At 40.6% G+C, this 22,902-nt stretch overlaps 1 protein-coding gene across 5 annotated transcripts in view; it reads right to left on the bottom strand.

Moving 5' to 3' along the window:
• Positions 1–22,902, bottom strand: part of MON2 (MON2 regulator of endosome-to-Golgi trafficking) — a 242,403-nt gene that overhangs the window by 139,842 nt on the left and 79,659 nt on the right. For all 5 annotated transcript variants that reach the window (XR_012655908.1, XM_075066076.1, XM_075066064.1 and 2 more), the window contains exons 12-21: positions 17,992–18,224; positions 16,331–16,412; positions 13,454–13,635; positions 9,399–9,511; positions 8,602–8,706; positions 8,106–8,186; positions 7,947–8,020; positions 7,779–7,869; positions 6,240–6,341; positions 3,113–3,223 (exon numbers count right to left, since the gene is read on the bottom strand). Coding sequence is in view for 4 of the 5 variants with exons in the window: in XM_075066076.1 (XP_074922177.1) it covers positions 3,113–3,223; positions 6,240–6,341; positions 7,779–7,869; positions 7,947–8,020; positions 8,106–8,186; positions 8,602–8,706; positions 9,399–9,511; positions 13,454–13,635; positions 16,331–16,412; positions 17,992–18,224 (1,174 nt within the window). In the remaining variant the exon portion in view is untranslated. The remainder of the gene's footprint in view (positions 1–3,112; positions 3,224–6,239; positions 6,342–7,778; positions 7,870–7,946; positions 8,021–8,105; positions 8,187–8,601; positions 8,707–9,398; positions 9,512–13,453; positions 13,636–16,330; positions 16,413–17,991; positions 18,225–22,902) is intronic.

Genomic DNA, 22,902 nt, shown 5'->3' with positions numbered 1-22,902 from the left:
GAACGATCAGTTGCACACATACAAAACGGGAAATGACTGCCTAGGAAAGAGTACTGTGGAAAGGGATCTGGGGGTCACAGTGGACCATAAGATAAATATGAGTCAATGGTGTAATGCTGTTGCAAAAAAGCGAACATCATTCTGGGATATATAAGCAAGAGTGGTGTAAGCAAGACACGAGAAGTAATTCTTCCACTCTACTTCGTGCTAATTAGGCCTCAACTGGAGTATTGTGTCCAGTTCTGGGCACCACATTTCGGGAAAGATGTGGACAAACTGGAGAAAGTCCAGAGAAGAGCAACAAAAATGATTAAAGGTCTAGAAAACATGACCTATCAGGGAAGATTGAAAAGATTGGGTTTGTTTAGTCTGGAGAAGAGACGACTGAAAGGGAACATGACAACAGTTTTCAAGTGCATAAAAGACTGTTACAGAAGGAAGGAGAAAAATTCTTCTTCTTAACCTCTAAGGATAGGACAGGAAGCAATGGGCTTAAATTGCAGCAAGGACGGTTTAGGTTGGACATTAGAAAAACCTTCCTGTCAGAGTGGTTAAGCACTGGAATAAATTGCCTAGGGAGGTTGTGGGATCTCCAACATTGGTTAATTTTTGAGAACTGGTTGGACAAACACCTGTCAGGAATGGTCTAGATAATATTTAGTCCTGCCTTTAATGCAGAGGACTGGACTAGATGATCTCTCGAGGTCCCTTTCAGTTCTTTGGTTTTTTGATTCTAAACATGCATCCTTACATCCCACAGAACAGGTGAAACGTTCTACTTGTGTTAGTGGTTCAGCCACTGCTCCCCTCAACAGTCAATGTGATAATGGTAACTTCAGAGTTGGGAAAATTAGTTACTTTGTAATTCTGGTCCTTTGAAGTTCTCTCACAGAACTGTTATTCTCTACATAGACCACCACACCTGTCTCTCTTCAAAGTTTGGAGGTTTTTGCTTTCGAGGTCACACATTTTTGCCTATATGAACGTGCATATATGAATGTTCCATCCTTTTACACCAAAAGGAACTGACAGCTGATAGCACTAGTGGACTGTACCACTTGAACTACAGGATTGGAAAATTGCCCGTGTTGGGATTGATGCACCTCACTATAACTCTTCAGCTGTGGCAGTTACCAGGCAATCTTGTATTCATGTAATGGATGCTGAGAGGATGGAATTTTTAAACTGTAATCTTTCACAGAAGTGTTTTGAAGATTAACTATTATTTTGTGCAGGGCTCATGAATCTTATAAAATAATAATGCCTAGCATTTTTATAGAGTATTATTATTATAATATTAAGAGGCATGAGATGATATAGGATTTCATTTATTTTTCATGGTTGACAGATCTATAATTTTTCACCATGAAAGCATAATTAGCAGTTTTTTCCACAGTGCAGTTTTTCAAATGAAAAGGGAAGTGATACAGATGAGCAGTAACTAATATTGACTACTGAGTCAACTTCAAATGCAACGGGAAGGAGAAAGGAGGATTTAAAAGCGAAGGGCAGAGTATCAGAAAGGGACATTCCATGCCAAAGTCGTAAAGGCTTTTATTTCTCAATAACAAACTACTCCCCCCACAAAAAAAATCTCCAAAACATTTTCCCCTAAATGGAACAGACCATATTACATTAAAATGAAACAATACTTTTATGTTCCTTTGTTTCACTTGGTATGTCATAGCCATCTATGGGGGGAGGGATAGCTCAGTGGTTTGAGCACTGGCCTGCTAAACCCAGTGTTGTGAGTTCAACCCTTGAGGGGGGCCATTTAGGGATTTGGGGCAAAAAATGTGTCTGGGGATTGGTCCTGCTTTGAGCAGGGGTTTGGACAAGATGACTTTCTGAGGTCCCTTCCAACCCTGATATTCTATGATTCTATTATATGCATTACTTTAATTTTTAGACAAATATACATATACATTGAGTGAACTTAAAAGTTCTTCTTTTAACAGTTGCTTTGTTCTGGTGATATAATTTTCCATTCCAAATGTCTAATGACCGGAAGATTGCAGGTCTCACCAGAACTTAGTCCTCAGTCAAAAAACACTGAACTTTTATCTCAGGCCTTGCTGGTTTGACTCCACGTGAAGGACTTGATTCCCTCAGTGCATCCAACCATTGTCTAGCAGCACTCAGCCCTCTGATTCTGTGGTCTAGTCTGTGCTAGCTCTAGCATACACTAATGAAGGACCGATATAACATGGCTGCATCCTCTCTTTGGCAATTTCCCTATGTTGGGGTGAATGAAACCAGCTCTGTCAGTCTTCTGCCAGCTGAAAGTTTTCTCTCCCATGGTGGTTTTTCTCAGCTGGTCAGGCACTTTAAGAATCCGGTTCCAAAACTGAATAGTGCCTAGGGGCCAGATTTAAATAGAAAATCTGGCCCAAAAGATTAATTAGCAGTAGGAAATCTGCATTGAAGTAAAAATTATTAAATAAAAAGATAGTGTTTGAAACACTACCCCTAAAGAACATAGTTTTATTACACTTCTAAAAAAGAGACATAACTTTTAAAGTCAGATAATAAAAATATATATTGCCAAAGAATAAAAAAATTATAGGGACAGAGTAAGATAACAGAAAAGGGCTAATTTTTTTTTTTTTAATTAAATGCTGAGAAATGAATAGGAGACAGAAAAATTTAAAAAACAGCTGAAGAAAAAAAGCCAAAGTATGTGTAGGAAAATCAGCTAACTTTCTCTCTCTCTCATATATAATGGCTTTATATAGGGAGAGAGGATAAAGATTGATTCTTTTGGTGTATAAATTGTATCTTGTAATCCCGTGCCTTCTGTTAAAATTTTCTATATTCCTCTAACCATTTTAGAATGTTTTTGTACTGATGACGGTGGCCCATATTTTGTTCCACTACATGAACACAGTGAGTTAGCAACATCATTCTTTGTTCTCCATGTGTGAAGGGAAGGAGGTTGTAGCTGATCAGAATGCGTGATCTCTGTACTTAACGCACAAAGTTCCAACTCAATTGTAAAATTGCTTTGTGAATGCCACCTGTTTGTTGAATTACCTGTAGGGAAGACTCTGATTTCATGTTCATTATGAATTCCAGAAAAGGAAAGAATCATTTCACAAAAAAATTACTTTACCTGATTTTGTGATAATGGAGGGTCATGGTTAAATGTAAGCCCGGCTTTAATGAGAGAGGTTAATGCTTCTGCCCCCCATTCTCTCATTCTGGAGTTTGGATGCTGGCAGACCTGAAGATACAGCATAGCCTTATTTAAAGATACATTCATTTAAACCAAGAAGAGTTGTAAACTTTCACAATTCAAACTGGATATATAAACTATGTTGTGTTTTTAAAATAATGATGATAATCAAATATTAATTTACAAGAATAAGACAAATAGCTGGAACCTCTGTATTTCCCTATTTTTCCTATATTTCTCAAAACAACCTGCTTCTGTCAATCGATTAGATGGCAAGGTCCTCAAACGTTAAGACTAAGTTTAATAATGATAAAGGAAAACACATTTGTAGGAAAAGCTTACCTTCTGAATAAGGAAACAAGAGGAAGCAATAGGGAGAGAGGCAGAAGTAAACAATGTGAAAATCAAGGCAGTTCAACAAAATATAGTTTCACAAATTAAATGAAATGGCAATACATATCATTGCTAATTTAGATACTCGTAGCTTAAAAATAGTTTGACACAAAGAACCAAATTCTGCTCTAGAAGGTGTGCCTGTAACTCATTTCCATTTAACTTGGCCTTGAACTGTTATGAAACAAATACCCACGTTCATTATTTTTAGTACAGCAAAAAATTTCCTTAATATAACAGTTAGGAAGTAACCAACAAAAGCCTGTGTGTGTGTGGGGGTGGGTGTGTATCTGTCTGTGTTTGGTTTGTTACATATAGAAATACACATTTAAATAACCCTAAAATTATTGTACAAATATTGGAAAATATAATGTGAAGATGACACACCATTCTTCTTTCAAACTCTTGAGAAAAAGATAGGTATAATGCCATTAATCAAAGAGATACTAAATTTTCACTGGCCTCTCAAAATTGACTTGCCTTTGTTTCTTGACATGCATCCGATGAAGTGGGTATTCACCCACGAAAGCTCATGCTCCAATACGTCTGTTAGTCTATAAGGTGCCACAGGACTCTTTGCTGCTTTTACAGATCCAGACTAACATGGCTACCCCTCTGATATTTATTTATTGACGTAACTCACATCAAGATTGCCCAATTCTAAATTTTCATAAATCACTATTTGTAGTGCAGAAAAATTAAAACACTACAAATGCATATCATCTTCTGCAAAGCCATGCAAACATACCATGAGCAGTTCTCCATGTTTTCATACTTGATATATCTGTGTCAGTCTCAAGAAAAAACTGTTTTGAGCCTTCAGTGATTTGTAAAGACAATGCTGTGCCAACCTCTTGTCAGTGGGGATGGGGATGTAAGAGACTGTCAGGGATAGGCAATGCCTGTGCCAAGGGAAGATGGAGAAAGAGAAGGGCAGATTCAACTGTTCTGGGGATGTGATGGTGGGGAGTGGAGAAGTGTCTCCACCACCCCATCTATCACTCACTAGCCAGGGCCACCCAGAGGATTCAGGGGGCCTGGGGTCTTCGGCAGCAAGGGGCCCCCGCTTCGGCAGTAATTTAGCGGCGGGGGGGGATGTGTGTGTCCTTCCGCCCAGCGATAGTTTTCCGGGGCCCCTGGAGCAAGTGAAGGACCCTACTCTAGGGGCCCCAAAAAACACTAGTGGGGGCCCCTGTGGGGCCCGGGGCAAATTGCTCCACTTGCCCCTCCCTCTGGGCGGCGCTGTCACTAGCCAAGCTTGAAGGGTGGCTCTCATGCCCTTTACCCCCAGCTATATGGAAAACATCCCAGGTAGAGCCTGCTGCAGATACACAAATGTGTGTCCACAGCTGATCCACAAAAATTATCTGCAGATTTGTAGGGCTCTACACTGGGGGCCAGGCTGAGGCTCCCACGCATCCCCCCTGCTGGAACCTGGTGGGGAGTTGCGGACCCTCCACCTGCCCTCGGCCAGGCGGGGAGCCGAGGAGGCAGGGATATGGCCAGGGGCTGCTCTCAGTGCTCCCCTGACTCCATCAGGTGGAGTGTCCGCCACGGCTCCCCAGCTGGGCTCCACATCCACAGAAATGATCTGTAGATATCCATGGATATAAAGCGGATACCCGTGGATTTTCAGGGCTCTAATCCCAGGTACACAGCAGCCATCCTGCTAGGATTTCTTCTGCTCTCCCTGCCACATACCACCGAAGTATATATAGTTCCAACTATGTTTCACACATGCTGGGTGGAGGGGGAAATCGGACCAAATTGCCAGTTTTGGGGATCAGGAAGGACTTTCCCCCCTCAGTGGAAGTCTGGCAGGGTGTCCACTATGCATTATCCATCTTTCTCATAACATCATGAAGGCCCAATTTTAGGTTAATAAGGACTAAGGCAGCATTTTAAAAGAATGTTTGTTTATAGGTGGAATTTGTCATTTCATTTCAAGTTGTGACTGGTGTTCTGCATGGGCAAGAGCCTGTAACAGATCAGCTGCTGAAGGAAAATATGAGTAAGAGACCCAAGAGATGGCCGATACACTGAGCTGACCTGTAGGATAAAGGGTCTTCTGTCTTAAGTCTTTGCAAACTAGGGTACCCTCATTCTTCCTCACAGGGGAAGATGAGAGGCTCTGGAGATGAACTGAATCCCAGGGATTATGCTGAAGAGTGCCAACCCAGAATAGTGATTATTGGTTTACTATGTCAGGGTAATGTGCTTAACTTTATTTTGAGAACACTAACTACCCAACAGGCAACATGAATCCAGAATTAAACTTCTCTGAGGTGCAAGTAGTATATAAAAATGTTAAACTGATAATCATTTTGCTTTAACATGCTTAAAATATATAAAGGCAGATATTTAAGACTGTAGAGGAAAAAAATACACAATTCCAACAACACCTTTAAAGGTAAATGAGATATACATCAATTCTAGAAACAGGAAGTCAGACAACCTAAAACTAAAAAGATCGAGCAAAAGTTACATTTAGAATATTGATGCTTCTTTTTACCTTTTTAGTTAAGTCCTTGCAGAAAGATAGATATTAGAAAGATTTTACTAAGAGCTATATATATCTATATTTATTTATATTTATATATATATATATAGATATATATAGATAGATATAGATATAGATATAGTAGTATTTATGATGAGACAAATCAGTTACCTCTAGGAGGTGACCAGTTAGAGGTCTCCACAGAATCTCAATCCTATGCATGTTAACCAGTCCCGTTTCCAACAGTTTAGCAACAGCAAAAAGAGATGGTTCCTAAGTAAAATGGAATTTAAACACATGATTAGAGGTACCTAGTGCAATTTTAGAAATGTTCCCTTTCTTCTGATTTCCTGATAAGATTTTTCCATTAATTATAGTAATTGTATTTAACAATTTATGGAAGTCACAGACCTCACACTGCAGCTAAATGGGACTGGGAGGTTTCCACAAATGCAGCAACAATATGCTATTACCAGCCACAAGGGGATAGGAAAAGAGACAAACACTCCCTTTTGATAAGTTTTTTCCTTTTTTCATACACTGAATTTGCTTGAGTAGCATGAGTATTGAAATCCCTCCCAAAGCTCTCTCTCTTGCATAATAATGTATTTTAATGCTATCCTTCCCAACAGAAAAATCTTTACACACTTTACTAACAAGAGTCTAATTTCTGTTCCATCATAACAGACTTAAATTAGAAACATATAAAAGCCAACAGTAGAGATCATTTTATCTAAATATTTAGCAAAGCTCGTATTGCTGTTATCCTACATTTAGGATCAAAGTTCTAAGTTCCTGAAGAAATGTGATCAATTTCCCATTCAACTGATCTGTGTACAAAACAGTAGCATTTTATGCTCAACTATAAAAAAAAAAAATTAACTATCACCACATAGTCAAATGGCTGCCACACTATAATTATGCGGCAGAGTGCACTTCACTATTTCCCCTTAACATGAAGTTCTTTGTTCTCATTTTTAGTTGATATTAAATTCAAACTATTTTAACTCAATTTCATTTCTTTGCATTTTGAAGTCCCCTCTCCCAGTTTTATAATTTTAGTACATCATAAACCAAAAGTCATTTAGTCATTTTTGTATTTACTTCTCTCCTGAAAACACCACCACCAAACCAAAAGAACAAGCAACACACCACTCAATACCTCAATACCTCAAGGGAGATCCTCACCCCTAAAGCTCCTTAAATATCTCTTGAGGGTAGCGGACTCAGAAAGTTGTTCCACTTCTCTCCCCAGGACTCCCACGTAGTGATGTGCTTTTTTTGTTTTAAACCAAAACTGTCAAACTAGTTTTCAAGCATTTTAGAAGGTATTGGTTGAAATGGAACATTGTAATATATCCCAGAGCATACCATGTCATTCCATAACATCCTAGCTTTCTGAACTCTACAAAGCTTTTAAAAACTCATCCGTCTACAACCTGATTATTAATGAAAATGTTCAACATTGCTTAATGTTAGAAAACATGATAAAAATACTACACAAAAGTGTTCATAGAAGATTTAGTAGCACTGCCAATCATTAAGAACCAGAAAATTCCTTGTCTTAATGTGCTAATTTTATGCTCATATCATATGTAACATTAACTTATTTTGATATTAAAAAACAGTAAGCTAGCTTAACAAGTAACATGAGTCTGATGCCTATCTTACAAATACATATCTGAAAAGTAATAACAAAGTGTTCTATACCTTGTTATTTCCATAGGCCATTTCCATGGCTTCCAGAGACAAGGAACAAAGGGCATTTATTAAATGATGTAAAGACACGTCATCAAGGTACCTGAAAAATACCAGCTATCAAAACACTGTCTCCGCTGATACAAACAAATACTTAGATCATAAGAAGATGGCTCTTACTGTGAGCTTTCAAATAGTCTTGAAAGTATGTTGGATATAACTGGTAAATCAGTCATAACTGCTGTAGTAAGAACCTAAGGGACAGAAAAATGTATTTTGTAGATTTCAAGAGAAAGTATTGCACAATCATCATATTACAGAATGAACAATTATTCTTACTGTGCTGGGTCCTTCTACAGCTCTCCCGGGTTTTAAGGCACCTCCAACACCAGGCTTTAAACCCAGAATCCATACGAGATGCTGAAATATAAAGTAAATTTAAATTAAAAGTAAAATATAAATTTCTAACGCAACTATAAAGATCGATGAATATAAAATACTATATTTGTATATTTGGAGATACCTGATCTCTAAATATTTTTCTGAGTTCCATGAGAAAAACCTCATCAGTTTGTGAGAAGAAGCTAACACTTCAACTTTTTTAGAGAACAATCAGTCTGCACCTGCTCTCTCAGGCAGATGCAACAAACTAAGTTCAGAGGACAGTGCTAGAGCATTTCTTTATGGACATTAGAACATATAATGAGTAAAATACAATCTAAGCACATGTTGCTGTGTTCAAATCAATAATGCCCACATCTTAGAAATCATAACCCACCCTGAATTATTATAATAAACAAATAAAAAAGCAATACATGCATTACCTACACCATACCTGTAGAGTAGCCAAGACAAGTTGCCATGATGTACCAAGAACTGCTCCATTGCAGTGGGCCAAGTTAAGTAACGTCCTCATACACTGGATATTTTTTGAAGTCAGCTAGACAGAACATGTTACATTGTTATATTTATGTATTATGAGAAATTAATGGCATTCCTAGTAAAATCACTACTCTTAAAAAATATTTAAGGATATAGTAAATAAAAAACCTGCACTTATGTGATACATCCATACCAGGGAAGTAACTCAACAGCTTTCAACAATTGGTCCCCCATTCCCAATTGAATAAGGGTTGGGAATAGCCTGACAGTGTAAACAGAGTCAAATTATCTTCAGTTTTATTTCCAGAAATTAGACACTTTGTTTCTCCAGATGTCTGACATTTTTTAAAAAATGGATGTTCAATCATATGACCCTGTCTACATAAACCATTTTTAAACCATAGTTGAGGGGGGACATTCATGGTCATGATAATGGGTCATTCAGGTGCACAAAAAGCCACAGTGGCCACCTCTTATATGATAACAGATCTTTCATGTTGACAGGTTCTCCCAGCTATGAAAAAATTAGGAGGCTACTTTAAGAAAAATGGGCCTCTTATTACACTAAAAGATTATCCATTATCTCTGCTACAAGAAAATACGCAAGAGAGTTCCAGCTAGTCATAGTGAGTATGTTCAGTTCATTGTAGTAGTCAGGAATCACACAGGAAGAAAGGGCTTGAGAGAGAATCAGATACAGAAAAAGGAAGCAATTCAACAGAAAAAAGTTACTTAGAAATTGAACTTTACCATTACTGTTCCCTGTGGCTGGAGAGCTAGCGGTTGCCCTACTGCCACAACTTGCTGGTGAGATTCACTTGATGGACTGATCATCTGAACGTTCTGCCCCTGAATCGAATAAGCTAGAAAACAAAGAAAAATCCTCATGTAAAATGCAGTAAATATTCTATTAACTTGACTGCAAAAACATAAGTAGTAACTTTACTCACATGAGTGGTCCCACTGAGAACTTTCCAGGGCTGAGCCCATAGGTTATAGTTATAGCAGTGTCATTATGTCACTTTATTTTATAGATAAAAATAGTCTCTCACTTATATTTATTATTGCATAGGACTTGCAGCAAAACAGATACTTATTTTGAAAGGGAAACCATCAACTTAAAAGGACCTCATACAATCTCACTTCTACCTGAAAAATGTGTACCTAACTATTGTTAAAAGTTTGACATGGACTCTACACATTCTCACTCTTTGGATGTGCCAACGCCGCCGCCTATACAGTCCAAATGCACAGGAGTGGAAATGTGCAAAAGCTATTCAAAGAACACTACTCAAAATTATTATTAGAATGGGAAGAGATTAGAAAAAGGGATTTTGCTCTATTTTTTCTACTTTGTTTACTTTGTGCATACTCAGTTGCTCTGTCAGTCACCTTCCCTTGTATGTGTGGCTTTTCCAAACACAAAAAGTGAAACATTTGAAAAAGAAGAAAGGATTATAAAACCACTGAACTCAGAGAGGGACTCTGGAGATTAGTACCAGAAATTATTTTAATTTTTTCTTTAAACTGACTGGGACTTCAGGGTGATAGTTCCTTTTAAATACCAGATCATGAGAGTATTATTGTATTTTACAGAATGACAAACCACACGTCCTTCTTTAGTTTTATCTGCACTGGAGGATTTTGGTATTGTAAACACCATAATAAGCCACTTGTCATGCTTGAAATATACTTCATACCCACACTCAAAATGTTTCAAATGGTGCACAAGCATTGCCAATGCTGTCAAAACTGCATTTTCTCTGTGTAAGGCTCATTGTGGTTACCATGAATTAAGTCACTCTGCACCACTGTAGCCTGTGTATTCAAAGTGAAAATACTGAAGCTGCACTAGGCCTCCCAAGTACAGTGCTAGCGTCATAGAGTGACTGACCCCTTTAAGAGAAAGCAGGGCCAGTGCACCAATGATTGAGTAGCTGCCTCCCAACTGGGGTTAAAAGGTGGCACATGGGACATATAAGGGGAAGAGAAAGAAGGGCAGGTGAGAGTTGCCCAAGAGTACAGACTGAAAAAGCAAGGAAAGGGGCAGGTGAGAGCTGCCTGGAAGGAGAAAGGAAAGGGGGAGGTGAGAGCTGCCTGGGACAGACAGGAACTCTGAAGAGAGCAAAAACCTCCCTGGGAATAGGGAGGGATTGGCTAGGAAACTAGCAGAGGTGCTAGCCTGCTGGACTATTGTACATGTATTTGAATAAGTTATGCCCAGAGGCAGGACTCTGGACTGGACAGTGAAAGAGACTGAGCTTTTTTTTTTTATAGCTGGACTGGGGAAACAGACAGGTGCACCTGTTGTGCTGCAGCCTGCCATAGGAAAGCATCTCAGCCAGGTCTGTCCTATTACAGCTATAAAGATCATTAGCCCCTTTCTGCAACCAACACTGTGCAAAGACTATTGTACTCCTCACCACTTTGGTTTTAGCTACTGAAAATTCCTAAATTTAATTCATGCAATAGACAAAATGCAATACATTCAATCTTCTTCAATAACATTAAGCCTCATTAAAAATATTTTAATGCAATAACAATGCCATTTCATTTTACAAAATACATATTTCATACACTGAAAAATTCTAATTGATACTGTTCATGTTTTTATAAAAATCGGTATAGTGCCTTTTAACTGTAGACTGCTACCCCCGGAAGCTCCTTCTTTGAGACCTGTACCAAGAACTATGGGATAGGTAACTACAATGCTGCATCTGCAAACTATGCAGCAATGCACTCAAAACACCAGTGCTAACATGGATGCAATGCACCATTATAAATTACGATTCAGTGGAACCATTACAAGTTGCAATGGTGCAAATCTCCAGGTTAGTCAAGGCTTCTCTCTTTGTTCTATAAGTAAGGCTGCGAGTGTGTCACGGAGGTCACAGAAAGTCATGGATTCTGTGACTTTTCATGACCTCTGTGACTTCTGCACCAGCCACTGCTGGGGCTGTCTCGAGCCACCATGCCCCCTTCCTCGAGCAGCAGAGTTTGTGTGTGGGAAGGGGCATGGGGTTGTGGCAGGCTCTCGGCGGCACTTACCTGGAAGGCTCCTCAAAAGTGGCAACATCCCCCTCACTCACTAGGCAGAGGCACGGCCAGGCAGCTCTGCATGCTGCCTCCGCATGCATGAACCGCCCCCACAACTCCCATTGGCTGTGGTTCCCGGCCAATGGGAGCTGCAAAGCCAGCACACTGGGCGAAGACAGTGCGCCGAGGGAGCCTGCTGGCCTCGCCAACTCCCCCTCAGCACCAGCGGGGGTCCCGGGCCACACGTCGCTGTTTGCACTCCCCCACCCAGTACCCGGGCTGCCCTCCCCCAGCACCTGTGGCGCGCCCGGGCAGTCCCTCCAACCCAAGTTTTGGTCAGGTGTATATAGTAAAAGTCATGGAGAGGTCACGAACCATGAATTTTTGTTTACTGCCCGTGACTTTTACTAAAAATACCCATGACTAAAACGTGCACTACCTATAAGTATATGATAGTCATAATATGAAATGGCAGCTAATGGTCCCAATTGCAACATAGGCCAGATCATCCTCTCCTATGGAAAACCTCATGAAAAGGAAAGAAAAAATCAGAGTTTCCTCAGATCATTCCAAATGGGGGTGTGTATATTTCTGCTTTTGTCCCCCAAGAAACATCAGTGGCTTCTTCCCTAGAAGCCATACATCTCATGGGATCTAACACAGGCACAGTGCCATCAACACAAGTACCCTGTACTTCCACATTGATTATGAAGGCTTCTTCCCCCACTAGTTGCCCGACAGGTGTGAGCTATATTTAAGACATGCTGTTACAACTCCTCAGTCTGTAAAGGTGTCTAGAAAACTTTTTGTAAGGAGAGAGACTATAGTGCAAAGTGCAGGGATCTGTAGGAAAGCTTAAAACAGCTTTAGCCTTTAACAATTTATGAGTAGATTTTGCATTATAGGTGGAAGGACTATACTACCTGTATTTGCAACCTGTATCTCCTTCTACCCCTGGTCTATTGCCTGCTCATGCAAGGGCCCTCAATCTTGAGGCATTCCCTGGTGGGATCGAAGGATAGCAGGGGAGAGTAGAGAATAGTGTTGCCGTGGCAGCTAAACCCAGCTTCCATGAAGGTAGGAGAGGGTACCTGCCACTCACAGATGTGGAAAATATGATCCAACCCATGGAGTTACAAAATAATATGAGTACTATAAACACAGGTTATTTTGGACATATTTTTGTGCTCTGTAAAGTCTCATGCAAGGAATAATGCTTATAATTTTCTTGAAAATATGAACGCTGAGTAAACTTTTCTGCACAGAATAAATAAGATCTTTTAGCAATTTTTTTAAATAATTACATTTAAAAAAATAGATACTCAGAATACAATGGATGGAGGCCTAAGAGCCATTATATCTAGAATGCATCAATACCAGAAATGTCAGTTACACATCACTTTTTAAAAAAAAACAAACAAACAAACTAAAAACAGTTTTCTTTTTCAAAGTTTATAAATAAATCAAATCCTCAATCATGCAAAGTGTTGCACATGGGCAGGCTCCAGCATGTGCACAGTGGGGCCACAGTCACGAGTATCAATTTGAAGTATCAGCTTTTCCAGTTTTACATACCACATTGCCATACATTTTATGCCAGCAGACACTAAAAACTCACATATGTTTACAGTCATGTCATGAAAAAGAAAAGTACTCCAAGTTTGTCATTGTGGCTTGATATTTTTTACATTAAGCATGGGTTAACGTAGCATGCGAATAAGACTAAATAAACAAATGAGTATACAATTTAGCCTTAATTATACCCTTACATTTGCTGGAGAGAGTTGTAGTTGTGCTATTCAGTACAGTGAGGGAATAATGAGGAGGCAAGGAGCCTTTGCAAATGGCAGTGATAAAGGCATCTCTTGAAGTTACAAGACCCAGTTTTCCACAAAGTGCAGCCATGGTGAATTCTGCTTTTAAGATATTTTCTGTGGCAGCTTCATCCGTGCTGAAGAAAGTACAAAGCGTTTCATAGATACAAGTCAGACAGTCATAATATAGAAATAAGCAGCTGGTTAGAAGTATGATGGGAAAAGCCAGCAAGAATTCATATACAATACCGTCAACACTGAAAACGTCAAAGAGCAAATTTAACCAATTAAAAAAACATTTTGGAACTCTAATTCTTATTACATAGCTCTTCTATTCTGAATGATTTAGCATAAGGAGTGTAGAGTGGACGTGTAATTTTTTTATATTAGCTTTCTACCATCAGAAGAAAGTTTATGAGGAGTCAAGAGGGTTTTTGGAAGAAAAATATCTAATTAAAAATATTGCAAAACCATAGCTACTAGTAAATAAATCCCTCAATGGAAGTAATCACAGCTTTTATCCTTTAAGTGGTATCATTTCACCACACTGAAAAATTCCAAATGCTAGTGCAAAAATGATTAAATAAGTAATTAAAATGTAAATCTTCAAAAATCTAATTTCATTGGGTCCCGATTTGAAGTCTTACTAAGAGGTGTGTATAAATGTAAATAATATAAAGATCCATTCTTTTAATATTTACAAGTCAAACATTTTTTCTGTGAAATCTGGATACAAGGTGGTTCTCTCTAGACCAGGCCTGCACAACACGTGGCTCGCGGAGGCTCACTGTGCAGCCCATGAGGGGATTCTAAATCCTGCACACACGGCCCTCTGTGGGCAGCCCAGAGCCGCGAGGAGCCCTGAGCCCCTTAAATCCCAGCCCCAGCCTGCGGCCGGGATCCAAAGGGCTCTGGGCTGCCCGCAGCGACAGGGAGCCCTGAGCCCTTTAAATCCCAGCCCCAGGCTGCGGGGAGCCCTGAGCCCTTTAAATTTCAGCCGCGGCCAGGAATCAAAGAGCTCAGGGCTCTCCGGCGGTTGTGGGCAGCCCAGTGCCCTTTGAATATCACCCCGGCTCCGGTGGCCGGGATTTAAAGGGCTCGGGCTCCCCTCAGTGGCAGGAGCTCCAGGCCCTTTAAATCTCTGCCCCAGCCCCACAAAGCTCCGGTTCCCCTGGCCGCCGGAGCCCCGGGCCCTTTAATTTGCCCCTGAGGGCTCCCAGCCACCTCTTCAGCTGGAAGCCCCTGGTTGATTTAAAATAAAGTATCACCTCCCCACCCCTAACCTTCCTTTTTGGCCACCGCTGTTTTGGTGGGGCAGCACTGGGGAAGGAGGGTTTGTTTCTGCAGGGCTGGGCGGCGTTGGGGCAGGGTGTTTCCATGGGGCCCGGAGGTACTGCGGGGGGTGTTTCTGCGGGGCCAGGGGGTTTTGGCCCTCAGCTGTTTTCTTTGGAGTAATGCGGCCCTCGCCGCTTTAAGAGTTGTGCAGGCCTGCTCTAGACTTTTAACCACAGTTTTAGGAGTTGACCCAGAAGGAAGCTAAGAACATAAGAACATCCATTTAGTGATCCATTTAGCTCAGTCTCCTGTCTTCAAACAGTGGCCAATGCCAGATGCCACAGAGGGAATGAACACAAAAGAACAACTATTGAATGATCCATCCCCTGTTGTCCACTCCCAGCTTCTGGCACTTAAGAGACTTAGAACACCCAGAGCATGGGGCTGCATCCCTAAGCATCTTGACTAACAGCAACTGATGGATCTATCCTCCATGAACTTATCTGTTTTTTTAATCCAGTTATAGTGGGAGCAAAAGGTTTAAATTTTAAGATGTATAAAATTTTTACTGAAAAAGATGTTGATAAGAAAAAAACCCAGAAAAAAAATTGGAAGACACATTGGTACAAAGACACTGATCAGGATGGAAGCGTCTCTATAACTGAAAGGGAATTCATCTTCAATTTGTCTAGCTAGTAACAATTTTTTTTAAAAAATAATATAAATTAGTTTATAGATGGCATTTAACTCTAGGCAAAATCCATCTTATTTTTGCTATTTGGAGTGTTTAGGGGGAAAGGGGAAACATACTGGCACATGTGGTGGTTGTGTCCAGGAATCTGAGTTTGGGGAGGAAGCTTTTAAATAGTTTCATCTTATGACAAAATGCCAGCTTCCTAGAGATCCCCTCATTTGCTCACTTAATGCTCCAGTAAAGAATACACATTTTAAACAGAATGACAATTTTTTTTTTTTTATTGTTAGCAGCCCCAGCAGTGATCCCTGACTCCTATGTAATTGTGGTCTCATAAAATATGGACTGTTCTTGTAATGCAAAAGCTTTCACACTAACTATGTACACAAGAGAAGCACCAAAAAGAGAATAGATATTTAGAAATTTGGTCAACCTTTTTAGCAAGACCAAAGTGCCCCAGCCATCAGGCCAGAATCTTCAGCCAGTTTTTTTGAATATTAACCTGATCCTGATTAAGTTATAAGTAACATACAATATAGTATGTTAAAGTTTTATTGTAACTTGGCCTTAATGAAAAGTTGTAAAAAAAATAATAAAATTCTCTGATAAAATGATTTCTCATTCCACACAGAACTAGGACTTATGTTAGATTTTTAGGGATCATCAGGAAGATTATTCTTGTAAGGCCAGACTGTCCTTCCTTAAATCACAATCACCACCACAATCATTCATTCCCCATTTCCCGCGAACAGCTTCTTTGCCCATGCCAGCCCACTAGACAGCTTTAAAAAAAAAATCAGTTTTGGACGGAATTGTGAACATAACCAATGAAGGATCAGCAAAAATTAACACAAAGTGAGTACCTGGCATCAAGAAGCAGTGACAGCGCAGCAAGAAGACCACACCAGCACGCATTCACCATTTCTTCCCAAACAGCTCTGTTAACTTAAAAGAAAAAGATTTTATCGTGCTAATAGTTTATTAAATAACTGTAGGAACAAATGCACAAATGCTAGCTGTTAGATCTTTTTTAAGGTTAGTAATGTATAAGCCAAAATTACTTTTATATTCTCCTAAACAAAAAAGTAGTTACATTTGAGAGAAGATTGGTGAAGTGAAAATATCACCCATGTAATCATTAAAAATTAAGGAAACTGCCAGTTAAGTCATCAATCATTGCTCTCTGACTCCTTACCATTTTAAGAAATTCTCTTGCATTTTCAACCTATCACCAAGGCTAAGATTCTGTCACAGAGGTCACGAAATCTGTGACTTTCAATGAACTCTGTGAATTTTGTGTGGGGGCTGGAGCTCCCAGCCTCAGCGGGGGGACCCAGTGCAGCTGTCCAGCCACGGTCGGCGGCCCTGCTGCATCTGCCCAGTCAATGGACTTGAACAATATCCATGTTAGTTTTTTTCCCCATCCTGACCCGACTTTTGGCATGTCATGAAGGTGCATCATGTCAGGTATTCCTGTGGAGCCATGGCAGCAGCACCATGGAGAGCTCTCAATTTGACGACGCCCTGGCCTATCCTGATGATATGCTCCTAACTCCCATAGCTGGGAAAGCAGTACTGAGTGTTGACGCCTTAGCATGGAGGCATTCTGCTCCCTACAGCATTACTGCCTCTGCTTCCTGGTATACTAGGCAGCAGTACCATCGGAGCCCTGTCTTTTTGTGCCCAGGGAGTAGGCTCAACACCACTCCTTGTACTAATCAGCTCCCTGTATCATTGCTGTTTCTGCCTCTTCCCCTATGTTTCTAATTAGGCTCCCTTTCCACCTTCCCTACTCATAGCCCCATTTAACTTTCCTTTCTCCGGAACCTCCATCTTGTCCTCTGCAGTCAGAGATCTCCTTCTCCCAGCCATATATCCTACCACCGCAATACCACTATTGACCAGGATGTCTCCCTGACCTTCCAGGGTTTCTGTGCTATGCCGTGTTGAGGACTCAGGGAGGCAGCAGATAGTCCTGGAGAACAGAACTAACTAGTAGAACTTGTTCTATGGCCTTTTTCTTGCACAGATAAAACAGTATATAGCAAAAAAGGAAAATAACTTAAAATTGAAAAAAAGTGGCTTATGTCTGAGATGTTGTAAGCGTGAAACAGAGTGCGTGAGTGCATGCACACAAGTCAAGAGTTTCCAGAGACTGGCCATTCAGCTACAGAAACTCAAATGTTGTCAGAAAAAATTTCAAAAAGAGATTTTCAAAAGCATGTTCTGTCAAAGTTATTAAAAATGTGACCAAAAATTAAATTCATTTGCCCCAAGAAAAAGTTAGTATATAAAAAAACTTAGAAACTAAATTAAAATAAAGTATCAAAGAGAGGATTTTGCTCCTCTGCTTTAAATGTAAATATGCAAGCAATCTTTATTACGGAGCTGCTAGGATGCTTCTATAAAACTCCATTTAAGACTTCTAAAGTAAACTGAATGTATCTAAAAATTCAAGGCATTTAATCATGAGATTTTATTTCTCTTGGGCTGTACTTAACATAATATCTGCATTTTTGTATACCTAGCTCCTTGTCAGCTTGGTCAGATACTGACTGCAAATCTTGCTGCTCCAAAGGCTGTATTGGTGATGAAGTTGCTTCAGTCATGGTCTGATTGTCTGTTTCAGCCTGTCCCAACTCTCCTTCAATCATGGTAGTGATACCACGGACAAGATCCAGTAAACAGTGGAATGCCACAGACATCGCATAACCTTCAGGAATTGTAGGTGGCTCTACTTTATCCAGCATTTCCAGGCTGAAAGATTAAAAAAATTACAAAAATATTTAACAGCAACACTGATGAAGTAATTGAATGAACAATATGAAAATCTGATCAAATAAATTGACAATACTCCCACTACCCACTATTAAATTATCAAGAAGTCATGTGGTAATATCAGAATTAGTATTAACAAGGTACAAAAAAAGATTTACACCAAATACACCCAAAACTAATTAAAATATGACTAAATATAAAGATACAACAATACTGAGACTATTATATATCTGTGTCAACAAATCTTTGTGTTAGTGAAATCTGCTTAAATATTTGACCAATTTCCAAATGAATCACTTTATTTTTATTCTTATTGTATTAACTCAAAATTAATCACAGTACCACAAATCTATCACTTACAGATTTAAGGAATTTAAACAATGGAAAAGTAATAATTCAGAAAACCACCAGAAAAATAAACAAATTACAAAAAGTAAGGATATGTCATGTGAAAGTCACTGCTTGTCTGTTCCTATGAAGAGTTATTGTGGAGGCCTACCATAGCTAGGCAATACGTTGGAGGGTAACCAAATATTTCTCATCCCTCACTGAGCCATTTGTGTCGGACAACTCTAGCCACTGAAGCCACAGAAGAAGAGGTAGAGGTAGAATAGGAATCACTTACAGAAGTTGCAACTGACTGATAAGCAAGGGATCTGGTTTAGACCCCAGTGCCTGCAAGCCATCAAAACAGATCATCAGTCTCTGGCTAAACTAGAATATTGAATTTGATTGGTTCCACACCTGTACGGATGTTGTAAGCATGAAACAGAGTGCACTAGTGCATGCTCACAAGCTCCATTTAAGGCTTCTAAAGTACATTGAACGTATCTAAAAATTCAAGACATTTAATCAAGAGATTTTATTTCTCTTGTGTTGTACTTAACATAGTATCTGCATTTTTGTGTACTTAGCTCCTTGTCAGTTTGGTCGGATACTGTCTGCAAATCTTGCTGCTCTGAAGACTGCATTGGTGATGAAGTTGCCTCTTTTTGGATTTACTGTACAAAGTTCATGATTACATTCATCACTATTGGATATCATGTGACCAAAACATCACTATTTGACAGTTGCAGCCTCTTTGCCTCTCCTCCCCCTTGCTATTCCCCTGCTCCCTCAAAATCAGTACAGAGCTGGTCAGCACAGTGGGAAAAGAGCGCAGGGAGCAAAGGGTGGTGGCAGTAGTAAAGCCAGCACAAGGAGAGACAGTGCTGCGCCAGAAACTACCTGCTGCCCCAACAACCACCACCTAATACTTCAGGCAGCTCTCCAACTGTCGAGCTGCACCAGGCCTCTTCACCAACCCAATTACTTAAGTCATTATTACTCTAGCCCACCATCCAGATATACCACCACCCTTCACCATCCACTACTACTCCTCTTACCCAGATGCCCCAGCTATTCCCTTTAGCATCCTCCCTGAAGATAGGGAACTTGGGTATGCATACTAAGAGAGATTCCCCATAACTTGTTTCTGGGAAGCACAAATGGGAAAGACTGCCTTCCATTCCTATCCCACACCTGCTTTCAACTGCTCAGGGTAAGGCAGACCAGTCACTTGTTCTCCATCTATGAGAAAAAATATACAAGGGACTTGAGAGGCCAAAAACAAAATAGAAACTTGTCTGATTACCCCAAAAACAAGAAAAGAGAGAGAGTGTATTTGTATGTTGGGCCATTTTGGCATTCAAACATTCAATGAGGCTATGGCTTGAGCACAGTTGACTGGCAAAGTAATCACAGGGGCAACATCAGAGACCAGCAGGAGAATATGACCTACTCAAAGTCATCAGATATTATGGTGGAGACCTTAAGGGTCCTGCTTAGCGAGAACTGCCTATGACAAGGCTTAAACAACTAAGCAGCCTACCCAGAAAATTAGGCTGATTAGCACTAGCGATACATCCCTACCAACTGTCCTGTAACAGGATACTGTCTCACACGAAGCAAACTAGGGAAACACAGGCTAGACAAACCTACTATAAATTGGCACACAACTGGTTGGAAAATTATACTCAGAGTAGTTATCAATGGTTCACAGTCAGCTGGAGAGGCATATCAAGTGGGGTCCCACAGGGATTGGCCCAGAGTCTGGTTCTACTGAGTATCATAATAAATGGTTTGGATAATGGCATAAAGTGTATACTCAAAGTCTGTGGATGACACTAAGCTAGGAAGGGCTGAAAGAGCTTTCAAAGGACAGGAGTAGAATTCAAAATGATCTTGATAAGTTGGAGAAATGGTCTGAAATATATAGGATGGAACTGAGTAAGGACAAATGCAAAGTGCTGTACTACACACTGAGGAAGGAATAATCAACTGCACAAATACAAAACGGGAAACGATTGCCTAGGAAAGAATACTGTAGAAAAGGATCTGGAATTAAAGTGGACACAAATTAAACGAGGTAACAATGTAATACTGTTGGGAAAACAAAGTTAACATCATTCTGGGATGTATTAGCACGAGTGTTGTAAGCAAAACACAAGTAGTAATTCTTCCATTCTCCTCAGCACTGATAACGCCTCAACTGCAGTACTGTGTCCAGTTCTGGGAACCACACTTCAGGAAAGATGTGGAGAAATTCAAGAAAGTCCAGAGGAGAGCAACAAAAATGATTAAAGGTCTAGAAAACATGACCTATAAGAAACGATTGAAAAAAACTGGTTTATTTAGTCTGGAGAAGAGAAAACTGAGTGGGGACCTGATAACAGTCTTCAAGCACATAAAAGGTTGTCCACTGAGGACAGACCAAGAAGCAATGGGTTTAAATTGCAGAAAGGGAGATTTAGGTTAGACATTACGAAAAACTTCCTTACTGTAAGGGTAGTTAAGCACTGAAACAAATTACCTAGTGAAGTTAAGGAATCTCCATCACAGGAGGTTTTCAGTAACATGTTAGACAAGGACTGGTCAGGAATGGTCTAGAAGGGGGGTGACCCAACTGGCATGCAAGCAGGGTGGTGCAGTAGCGTCTTCTGCCCAGTGCGATAAAGGGGGGTCTCAGGGCTTCTGCCTAGCAGGAGGAGGGGGTCTCGAGGCTTCAGCAGGAGTGGGGCTGAAGCCCCAACCCCCGGCTCCCAGCAGTTGTATCCCGGCTCTCCACCTTCTGAAGATTGTCGTGCGGGGCTCGGAGGGCCAGTAACTTTGTCCACCCCGATCTAGATAATACTGAGCCCTGTCTCAGTGCAGAGGACTGCACTAGATGACCTATCAAGGTCCCTTCCAGTTCTACATTTCTACAGGCTGGTTTAATAAAGTTACAGACTTCTCTTCTATTATAAATATTTGCTTCATCATTAGCAGCCGATCAGATTGTAAAACACTAATCTGTAGAAGGCTGTAACTTGGACCTTGGTCTACACTACGCATTTAAACCGATTTTAGCAGCTTTCGAAAAAATAGAGTCAGTCTGCTAAATATGGGCAAGTTTACTAAGAGCACCAGTGTATCAGAGAGCACAGCTTTCGTGTCAGATCTGCAGAATGAGAGTACCTTCCCTTCACGGGGTGCCCCTGCAACAACCCACCGTTGCCTTCCCTCTACCCCGAACCTTCTGGCTACCGTTCGGTCCCCATTTGTGTCATGAAGTTATAAAGAATGCAGGTAGAAAACACAGTGATTGTTAGTGAGATAAAATTGAGGGAGGCACTCTCGGCTTGACAGTGGCATAACATTAAGCGGTGCGGGGAGAGGAGCCCAGCATCCCGTGCTATGATAGTCCGCAATACAGAATCTTTTTCTTACACAGGAAAGGGAGGGGCTGATGGCTCAACCCCAGTTGCTATGAGAAAAAGGTTACCAGCCTTCTGTACCATTACTGGAATACCGTCTGCCTATTTTTACCCAGGCACCCGACCAGCCTCACCTGAGGCCAGCCGAGCACTCAGCTGATGGTGCCGATAGCAGTCATATTTACATCTGCCACAGGAAGGGGAGAGAGGCGGATACTGCTCTTCACTCTGCAGCATCGCTTCTTCCAGCAGCATTCAGTAGACATAGGGTGACATTGAAAAGTCAAGAAACGATATCTTTCCCTTTCTTTCATGTGGTTGGGGAGAGTAATTGACAGATGTTATCCTACACGGACTGGACAATGGTTTGACTAACGCAAATGGAACTCAGCCAAGAATGCAAATAGTTTTGGAGATCGTTGACTGTGGATGCTGGAGTCCTCAGTACACCCTCCCTCCCTCCTGAACGTCATTATTCTTTGGATTCCTGTACGCTTGTCATGCAGCCTGTGTACTGGAGATTTTTTCAAACGCTTGCATTTCCTTCTGTACGGCTCTGATAACAGATTGGTTCCCAGTACAGCGATCATCTCAGTATCTGCTAGGGCTCTTTTTCGGATTTGAGCATCGCCACCTGTGTGTAGATTAGAAGCTCCACACTGGGAACAGAACTGCAAATCTAACTCCGGGCTTTTTCTGTTACCTGGCCAGTGCATCCCGAGTTCATTGCTGTCACAGCGGTCACAGGTGTCAATGCGATACGCCGGAGGCCATTACCGATCGTTTCAGGCATTACGACCCATCCATTGAAATACCAATTTTACGCTATTCCTCCCACGGAAGGTCAGAACCGATTTAAGAGCCCTTACTATATCATTTAAAGGTCCTTTTGTGTGACAGGTACAGCGTTAAATTGGTTTAAC

Source organism: Chelonoidis abingdonii, chromosome 1 (assembly GCF_003597395.2).
Source record: "Chelonoidis abingdonii isolate Lonesome George chromosome 1, CheloAbing_2.0, whole genome shotgun sequence".
Lineage (NCBI taxonomy): Eukaryota > Metazoa > Chordata > Testudines > Testudinidae > Chelonoidis > Chelonoidis abingdonii.
The sequence above is the reverse complement of the archived record's forward strand: the minus strand, read 5'-3'. Positions and strand labels throughout refer to the sequence as shown.